Source organism: Lynx canadensis, chromosome B4 (genome assembly GCF_007474595.2).
Source record: "Lynx canadensis isolate LIC74 chromosome B4, mLynCan4.pri.v2, whole genome shotgun sequence".
In the NCBI taxonomy this organism is placed as follows: domain Eukaryota; kingdom Metazoa; phylum Chordata; class Mammalia; order Carnivora; family Felidae; genus Lynx; species Lynx canadensis.
The window spans coordinates 132,412,703-132,422,415 of NC_044309.1; the positions used below are offsets into that span (position 1 = coordinate 132,412,703).

At 63.1% G+C, this 9,713-nt stretch overlaps 1 protein-coding gene across 1 annotated transcript in view; it reads left to right on the forward strand.

The window, feature by feature from the left end:
* CACNA1I (calcium voltage-gated channel subunit alpha1 I) overlaps positions 1-8,106 on the forward strand; it is a 102,638-nt gene extending 94,532 nt beyond the window's left edge. The window contains 12 exon segments of the mRNA XM_032594039.1: positions 328-449; positions 897-1,091; positions 1,093-1,236; positions 1,506-1,553; positions 1,555-1,653; positions 2,026-2,148; positions 3,944-4,060; positions 4,062-4,110; positions 5,629-5,766; positions 5,769-5,827; positions 6,771-7,236; positions 7,239-8,106. Of these exon segments, the coding sequence (XP_032449930.1) occupies positions 328-449; positions 897-1,091; positions 1,093-1,236; positions 1,506-1,553; positions 1,555-1,653; positions 2,026-2,148; positions 3,944-4,060; positions 4,062-4,110; positions 5,629-5,766; positions 5,769-5,827; positions 6,771-7,236; positions 7,239-7,399 (1,721 nt within the window). The 3' untranslated portion in view covers positions 7,400-8,106.
* Positions 8,107-9,713: the final 1,607 nt, after the last annotated feature.

Below are 9,713 nucleotides of genomic sequence, written 5' to 3' on the forward strand. Positions count from 1 at the left end.
AACATAGTCCGTGCCGACCCAGCCCTGCACAGGGCTGGTTTCAGAAAGCGATGCTCCCTTGGGGGCTGGCCCTCACCCCTGTATCCTCTCCCTGAGGACCTGATATATGAGTGGGGGGAGGGGGCGGGGAGCCAGGCTCACGGAGTCTGAGTGCCAGCTTGTGTGAGCCCTCCCTGAGCCTCAGTTTCTCCATCTGCGGGCTGGGCACGGTCCACACGCGCTTCTGAGGATCGGGGATTCCGAGACGGGGCCGGGAGGCCCGGGTGCAGGGTGGGCCAGGCAGGGGACTCTGCAGTGAGACAGGGCTGACCTCCTCTCTTCTCTCAGTCTGCAATGACGAGAACCCATGCGAGGGCATGAGCCGGCATGCTACCTTCGAGAACTTCGGCATGGCCTTCCTCACACTCTTCCAGGTCTCGACTGGCGATAACTGGAATGGGATCATGAAGGTACCCGTGGGGAGAGAGAAACCAGTCTGGGTTCTGGGAGCAAGGCTCCTGACGGCGCTCGCTCCTGGGACCCCTGCCTGCCCGGCGCCCCACTGCATGCGGGAGGGGAGTGCCGGGCACAGGGAGGCAGAGGGACCCGCCTGGGGCTCTAAAGCTCAGCGAGGTGGCGATGAGCCCAGGACGCGTTCTGTCAGCTCCTAGCTGCCGCTCCGGGATCGGTGCTCCGAGTCTAGGGGACACGACTCTGCCCGAGGCCAGGACTCGGGGCCCATAGCCCGGGGCTGGGGCTGCAGGCCTCGCTCCTCCTGGGTCCAGGCCCTGGAGCTGCTCCTCACCTGGCAGAGACTCTCTGGCTGTGGCCCCAGTCTGGCCTGGGCTGGGCAGGGCGGGGCTCGTGGAGGGTGGGGATGGGGCCCCAGGTCCTCACCGGCCCCTCACCCGGCGCAGGACACTCTGCGGGACTGCACCCACGATGAGCGCAGCTGCCTAAGCAGCCTGCAGTTTGTGTCACCGCTGTACTTCGTCAGCTTCGTGCTCACGGCCCAGTTCGTGCTCATCAACGTGGTGGTGGCCGTGCTCATGAAGCACCTGGACGACAGCAACAAGGAGGCCCAGGAGGACGCCGAGATGGACGCCGAGCTGGGAGCTCGAGATGGCCCACGGCCTGGGTCCAGCCCGCGGCCCGCCCACCAACTCCCCGGGGGCGCCTGGCCGAGGCCCGGGCGGGCCGGGCGGCGGGGGTGACGCCGAGGGCCGCCTGTGCCGGCGCTGCTACTCTCCGGCCCAGGTGGGCAGGGGTGGAGAGGGCGCGAGGGTCGCCGAGGGCAGCACTGCGGGGGTGGAGGGGCAGCTGGGCCTCCGAGGCCTCAGGCAGAGACCTCGGTCGTTTGGGCCCCGGCCTGCTCTGCCCCGCCGAAGGGGCGACCCTGTGACGAGGGGGTCGGGCCCAGGCCACGGGCGCAGAGAACCGGGAGGGCGGCCGAGCCTCGCCCACCCCACAGTCCCCGGACCCGGCCGATAATCCCGCCTGTCCCCACCCCGTCCCCGTCCGCCTAGGAGAACCTGTGGCTGGACAGCGTCTCTTTAATCATCAAGGACTCCTTGTGAGGGGGAGCTGACCATCATTGACAACCTGTCCGGTTCCATCTTCCATCACTACTCCTCGCCGGCCGGCTGCGAGAAGTGTCACCACGACAAGCAAGAGGTGAGGGCAGCCTCGGAGGGAGCTGGCGCCTGGCGGTGGGGGCCAACCCGAGGGAACAGCCTGGGCCCACTTGGCCAATGCCGGCCAGCTTCGAGGGGCACTGGGTCTGGGGGCAAGTGGGCCAGCTGCAGCATTCGCAGCCCACGGCAACAAGCCCGCCCTTGGGCCCAGCCCGGCCTGGCACCTGCCGTTGTGATGCCATCGTGTTGACCCCCACCCCTTGCCCGGACCGGGCTCCCTGAGCGTGGTGGCATAGCGCCCACGCTCAGCAGGTCTCTGCACCCCTAACCACCTGCCCGTGTCTTTCCGGAGGACCGCACCTGCCCCATCCCTGCCCCAGGGACGCACTGAGGCCGCCGCCCCTCCCCACAGGTGCAGCTGGCCGAGACGGAGGCCTTCTCCCTGAACTCAGACAAGTCCTCCTCCATCCTGCTGGGTGATGACCTGAGTCTGGAGGGCCCCACGGCCTGCCCACTCGGCCCCAAAGACAGCAGGGTGAGTGGTCCCGCGGGGCCTCTGCCTGGCCGGCCAGGACACTGCTGCTTCCCAGTGCACCATTTACGCTGCACCTGCTGTGTGGTGGGTCCCCATCTCTGGTGGGTCAGATGAGGGCAGTGGGACTCAGAGGGGTGGAGTGATTTATCTGAAGTCACACGGCAACAGACCCAGCTAGGGCCCCAGTCATGGCAGTCAGTGGCCTCAGCCACTGCTCGTTTCTTTGGATATTTTTTATTTTTATTTATTTAGTTTTTACATTTATTATTTTTGAGAGAGAGGGAGAGAGCACAAGTGAGGGAGGGGCAGAGAGAGGAGGAGACACAGAATCCGAAGCAGGCTCCGGGCTCCGAGCTGTCAGCACAGAGCCCCATGCAGAGGTCGAACTCACGAACCGGGAGATCATGACCTGAGCCGAAGTCGGACACTCAACCGACTGAGCCAACCCAGGCGCCCCCTATTTGGATATTTGTTATTCATTTAATGGGAGTTGTTCCAAGCAGGACAAACCCATGGGGCGTAGGGGCTCAAGGCTGCAGAGAACAGAGGGGAGTGGGACCAGATGAAAGTGCCTGCTGTGTGTCAGACGTTTACACTCAGGTTTTGTCTCCCGATTCTTGGTATTGGGGATTGGCCCCGTTTCGCACTTGAGTAAATGGGGGCTCCGAGGAGTGAGGCGGCTTGTGCACCCCACACAGCTGCAACGGCAGAACAGGGAGGCCAGCCCTGGGGCCGGTACCCAGCTTCTGCCCCTGAGATCGGCGGTCCGAGGAGGCCTGGAGAGCCGGAAGGGCCACTGGCTTCATCTTGCTGACTCAGGCAGGAGGGGTCTGCCGCTGGGCTTGTGACCTCGAGGCTGGGATGTAAGAGAATTGTGGAGGGGGAGGGGCACTGCCTGGCCTGAGGTAGGGGTGCAGTGGCCCTGCCCGCGAGAGCTCTTTCCCCTAGGCCCCCAGGGCAGACTGGGTTTGGCACCACTGTCCCCAGGGCCATCGTCCATCAGCTCCACCTTCTAGTTCCCTCCCTCCCTGCGCCCTCCCTCCCCTCCCTAACAGCTGACAACTCCTGCAGCCCCTTCCTGCATCTCCCCGCACCCCTGTGCTTCTCCCCTACACAGGATGTCAGGGTCACCATTTCTGGGGCCTGGTTGGCCTTTGGTGGGTGTAGTCTGGTTTTGTTCTGGACTCATAGAGGAAGTCATGGGGGGTCCATCTGCCTTGGAAAGGGGGCACTGAGGCAGCTCTAGAGGAGCTTGCTGGGCGGGGTCACCTTGCCTGCAGGGCTGAGGAAAGGCCTAGGGAGTGCCGGAAGGACTGCCAGGCAGCTTCCGGGCGCCACAGCCAGGAAGGAGGGGTTACTCTTCATTTATGGATGTGGAAAGCGAAGGGACCTGTCCGAGAGATCGTGCTCACAGGGAGGCCCCGCAGTGCTCCACCTGTCTTCTGATCCCTTCACCACCTGCACTTGACTTCTACACGGGGCCCAGCTCTGTACCAGGCATTCGGCTACCGAGACAAGGAGACCCTTGGGGTCTCGAGGTCAAGAAAGGAGTGAGGGAGCAGGAAACTGCATCCTGCTTGGAACACCAGAGAGGGCTTCCTGGAAGTGGGGCCCTTTCACCGGGTTTTAGAAGATGACGATTGTGGGCAGGTGGAAGAGGCGAGGAGAAGGCCATCTCGGGCAGTGAGAGCGGCCCGAGCATCGGGCCATGGAGCAGGGGCGTAAAGGCATCTGGGGCAGGCTCGGCCTCTGTCCCCTTCTCCACCCCCTGACCCGTCTCCCTCCCTTCCTGTAGGGTGAGCCGGATGCCCCTGAGCCCATGCACGGAGGAGAGGGGGGCGAATGCTTCTTCCCCTTGTCCAACACGGCCGTCTCGTCGGATCCTGAGAACTTCCTGTGGGAGAGGGAGACTGGCCCCATCCAACCCCGTCCGGTCCTGGCTGAAACATGAGAGCGGCCGAGGTGAGGGTGGGGCCCCCACCAGCTCCCCGCGGCCCCAGTCTCCGGCGACTGCTTCAGAGGGGCTGGCTGAGTGCTTTCCTAGTGTCTTTGCCCAGACTATTAAACATTGAGTCCAGGAAGAACCGGATGGGTACTTGACAATAAAAGATGGGACTCTCAGGTCTGAGGTAACCATGACGAAAGATCAATAATACAGAGAGGTGAGTTAGCAATTATACCAGAAGCCCAGGAGATTCATGGTGAGCTCCTAGGAGCTGTGGTGAAAAGGGAAACAGGTCACACGAAGCTCTCATTAAACAGAAGGAAAATTATCCAAAATTACGCCAAATTATCATAGCAATTTTCTAGAGCTGAAATTGAGAGGTGTTTGTCCCACAGATCTCACAGAAGGAGATGTTGAACAACAGAAAGCCTCATGGCCTCAGTAGCCCTTTTGTAAAATGTCCTGAAATGTATCCTTCGGCCCTACCTTCAGCATCCTGTGTTGTGCTTTGAGCTTCTGGCTGGGCTGTGGGCACGAGGAGAGGACCAAGTTCATCTGTTCATCGTTCGGGTTCACCTTCACCTCTAGTCCCCTTGGAGGGTGATGGGAATCTGGTTCCCCAGCACTGGCTGGGGAAGAGGGCAGAGAGAGGAGCTCAGCAGAAGAGAGACTCCCAAGACCCTGGGCCCACCCCAAGTACTTTTCTGGAAGGCCTGGCATGGAGTGCCTTCTGGGAGCTGGGGGTAGCGTGACTTTTCCAAGGACTCTCCCTAAAACCAACCTTGGTGGTTGAGGTACCAAGACCCCAGACCCCAGCTTCCTGGACCAGAAGACAGGGCACAGGACCCAGAGCCATTCTGATTGAATGAAATCCCATCCCCTTTAGTTGACCATTCATTTGTGTGTTCCTTCAATAATAAGATGATGTAAACAGGAACCCCTCCTCCCCCGGGTGGGGGCATTCAAGCTGTCTAGCCATCTTGGCTCTGCCCCAGGTCTGGCCCCAGCCCTCCTCTCACCCTCTCCTTGCCCCTCTCCATCCCCAGCAGAGCAGACCAGACAGGTCCAGCAGCATTCCGTCTGCTCTGCCCATCCAGTGCGGTGCCCACCCTGCCCGCCCTCCCAGAGGGGTCCCCAGGTTTGGCTGGACCCATGGGGTGTCCAGACCCTCAGAGGGTGGCTGATCATAGCAGGCATCTGCCGCGCACCTGGTCCCGGGCCGGGAGCCCCACAGCTGGCTCTTGTCTTACAGCCTTCTCTCCACCCCTTCAAGTAGGCCTGTGGTCCCTGTTTCGCAGAGGAAGGAAACCAGGGGTCCTGGGGCCTGGGTCCGCTGGCTCCAAAGGCTTGCTTTGCGCGTGCCAGGGGTCACAGGGGTTTCGCGGTGGAGACACCAACTCTCAGAGAGGGAGACTTACCCACGGGTCTCACGGTCATTTTGTTAGGAAGCCCTCTCTGCCTGCGGGCCTAGAACCCAGCGTCCAGGGACCCACCAGCCTGAGCCCTCTCCCCCCGCTCCTCTCCTCCTTCCCCAGCTGCACCCCCGACTCCCTTCTCCCCGGATGCCTCCAGCCCGCTCCTGCCCATGCCTGCGGAGTTCTTCCACCCTGCTGTGTCTGCCAGCCAGAAAGGGCAGGAGAAGGTGGCTGGCGCTGGGACGCTCCCCAAGATTGCCCGCAGGGCTCCTGGGCATCCCTGCGGTCGCCGAATGTCAACTGCACCCTCCTCCGGCAGGTATGGGCGCCTCCCCGTCTCCGGGAGCTCTCCTGCTGGGGAAACATCTGAGTGTGACCTTGATGTCCAGGTGGAGGTGGAGGGGCAGATCTGGGGGATGGGAGGTCTGGCCTGCGGGACCTCCTGTACAGCGTTGGCCAGGGCCACCTCCTGGGCAGGCAGAGGGCACAGAGCGGACAGGCTCTGTGGGTGCCAGGGCTCAGGGAGGAGCAGGAGCTGCCCCGGCTCACGCAGTATGACAGCAGCCGAGCTGGGCACGGCGCTGGTCCCACCGCTGACCCCAGCTTTGTGCCAGGCTGTGTGCTAGGCTGGGAGGCTGCACGGTGGACTGCTTAGTTTCTGTGTTGCAGGGGTGCGAGGGGAGATGGGAAGGCAAAATAAATGCATAAAAAGGACAGTCGATTTGAGAGTGATGCATGCTAGAGAGGATGTTGCATCGGGAAGGGGCTCTGCGGGGAGCATTTCAAGGCTCTGGGAAGGCAGTGAGGGTGTGAGCTATTGGGTGTCTGGGGAAGAGATTCCAGTCAGCAAGGGCTGGGGCTGGGGGGTGGGGTTAGGGACTGGGGGCAGGCAAGGGGGAGATTGGTGGGAAGGAAGGTCCCAGAGGGTGGGGTGGGGGCCCTGAGGGCTACGGTGTGACGGTGTGACCGATGTGATTGCATTTGAGTAAAATGACCCTGGTTCCCAGCTGAGGACCGGAGGAGCCCGGTGGGGCAGGGAACCCAGTCGGAGGCCACCGCCAGTGACCTCCTTGAGGACCACCCAGAAGCGCGGATGGGTGGTGGAGGGGAGAGGCTGTGGGGTCCTGGGCGTATTCGGGAGGGAGTTCCTGAGGCTCGGGAGGGGCTGAACGTGCCTGTGTCCCTGGGATGGGCAGGCCGCCGGAGGAGGGGCAGGGCTGGGGGACACTGCGCGGCCCCCAGCCCCTGTTGCCTCCCTGCAGGCCACGGGGAGCGACACGTCGTTGGAGGCCAGCCGCAGCAGCTCGGCCGGCAGCCTGCAGACCACGCTGGAGGACAGCCTGACCCTGAGCGACAGTCCCCGGCGCGCCCTGGGGCCCCCGGCCCCCGCACTGGGCCCGCGGGCCGGCCTGTCGCCCGCCGCCCGCCGCCGCCTCAGCCTGCGGGGCCGGGGCCTGTTCACCCTGCGCGGGCTGCGGGCGCACCAGCGCAGCCACAGCAGCGGCGGCTCCACCAGCCCGGGCTGCACCCACCACGACTCCATGGACCCCTCGGACGAGGAGGGCGCGGGCGGCCGGGGCGGCGCGGGCGGCGGGGGCGCGGGCAGCGAGCACTCGGAGACCCTCAGCAGCCTGCGCTCACGGTCCCTCTTCGGGCCGCCGCCCCCGCCGCCGGGGCTCACGCCCGCCCGCAGGTTCAGCAGCACCAGCAGCCTGGCCGCCGGCCCCGGCCGCCGCGCGCCCCCTCGCGGCCCCGCGGCCTGGCCCGGAGCCCCTCCTGGGCCGCCGACCGCAGCAAGGACGCGCCGGGCCCGGCCCCCTCGCGGCCCGAGCTGCCGCCCGCCCCGGGAGAGCTGCAGCCGGGGGAGGCCGCCAGCAAGAGGAAGAGATGAAGGCTGCAGGGGCCCGGCCGGACGCCCCGTCTCACCTTCTTTTACCTCAGGAGCCAGGGGGGCAGGCAGCAATACTTCGGCCACAAGCTGGGGGTCGCGCAGGGGCCCGCCAGCGCCAGGCCGCCGAGAGGGTGGGCTTGAACAGGGTCTGGGTTAGCCGAGGCTCGGTGGTGGCCCCAGCCGTGGCCCAGCTGTGGTCCTTCCCGTGCATATACATAATATATATATGCATATATAGAGAGAGAGAGACAGACATATATATTTATTTATTTTTTTTACTGAGAGCTTATGATTTCCAGAAAGTGCTAAAGTTGGGGGGTGCAGGCCGGTGCCCGGACAGGGCCTTTGCCTGATGCTTAGGACCCAGGCCAAACCTACCCCAGGGCAGATGGGGCTGCTGGCGTGATAACGGCTGAGCTTTCTGGTGTCTCCCCTGGGTTGGGAGTAGTTTGGGAGAGGCTCTCAGGCCTCTGAAGTTCCCATGGCCGGGGAGACAGGCCCAGAAGAAGAGGTGAAATTCAGGGTGCGTTTTTTTTTTCCTTTAAAGAAGAAACGCCGCTAAGATCCTCCCCCCACGTATTGGGGTGTCTGTCTTGTTCCTGACTGTCTAGTTGTTGTGAACAGTCTTTTGTAGATGCCCCAGAGCACACTCTTAGTCAACCAGTTAGACGTCTTTCTTTAGGAAAATCAGGGGTGAATAGTTGTAATTTCTTAGCACAGGGGTGGGGGTGGAGGGTAGCTCCAAGGCTGGGCAGGGGGCTCAGCCAGTGGGCACTTCCAGGGGTGGGGGTCTGCCATGGCTTTGCCCCCAGGAAGGCCGAGGGCAGGCACGGAGGCTGCAGGAGAGAGGAAGGGGAAAGGGTATTAAGCAGGCCATGAGATGCTTGGAGGTCAAGAGTACCTGCCTGGTCTGTGCTGGCCAGGGTGCCCTGCGGGCCCCCTGGGCTCAGACAGTCAGTGACAGTTACTTAACTACCTTTTACCCTCCAGGCGGACCTTGGCTCATGGTCATTCTGAGAGGTCCTGATCCCCGCTGACCCCCTGAGCAGCTCTGCCCCCCTCCTGTGGAGTTCAGGGAGAAGCAGACCTGATAAGATTCTAAGCAGGGGCGGGGGCACCTGCCTAGCCTTAGGACCAGCCCCACTCCCCTGTCCCGACCACTTTCCCAGGCTACAGATCAAGTTTCAAATAGCAGTGCTTCCCAAAATGGGTTCACAGATGGGTGTTTTTTTCTTTTATTTGAAGAGTTACGCATTTATTTCAGTATTTATTAGGAAATAAACAGCACATTGGACCCACGATTTCCAGACCTTGCTTAGGTCAAGGCAAAGTTTTCAAAAGCGAGTGGATTTAAGGCGACTTTGAAGAAGGACATTGGGAGTGTGGCGGAGGAGGTCGTCTGCAGACAGGCAGAGTCCTGGGGAGGGGGAAGGCTGCAAGTTTGGGGGACACTGCACTTCAGCAATAACCAGGCCCTTCGCCTTCGTGAGATCTCCTCAATGGCTTCTGCTGGGCCCTGCCGAGGGGGCCCCGTTCCCAAACCCTGACCTTAAAGAACTGGCCTTCAGGCCAGGCTGGCGAATGGTACTGGGCAGTTGGCTGCCTGGATGGGCTCCGGTCCCTCCTGGGCACTTGGGGCCTGGACGCTGCAGCCCAGGGAGGAGGTAATGGGTGGCTCGAGCTTTGCGGTCTGTAAAGCGTTTCCCTTTGGAGATGGCGTGGGGGGTGGCACAGGGTGAGCCCTGGAGCCTCTGGAGCTTTGCCGTCCTCACCCAGAAGCGCGGACGGTGGGCCGCCGTGAGGACGCCAAGGTGATGTCCAAGCAAGGAACCCCCCTCCCAGGATGGCGGCCTCCCGCTCAGGGAGCGTGTAGACCCCGGGGGTCTTGCCGCACCTGCTCCTGCCGGCTCCTCGGCTGGTGGGGGAGGCCGGGCCCGCGCCCCAAGCTGCCCGCTCCAGGAGCCTTGTGCCGCCTCCCTTGCCGCGCTGATTGTTCTGTTACGGGGTGCCCCTCCAGGGCAGAAGGGGTCACAGGTAGCTCTGCCTCACCCTCCCTCCCGGCACTGCTCTGGCCCTGAGCGATCGCGGCCAGAGGGGAGACAGCGTGCCTGTCCACGTGTTCCTGGACGGGCGTGTGCTGGAACCTGGGAGAGGGACGTGGGACCCGGAAAGGCCGAGTGGAGGACAGACTGGGGTTCGAGGGTTGGCATCCGGTGCTGGTCAGCAGCGTCCGGTTTCTGGGCCCAGGCGTCATCTTCTTTAATCCGCACGGCGGCCCTGAGCCGCGTGTGCTGCTGTTGCACACACAGACCGG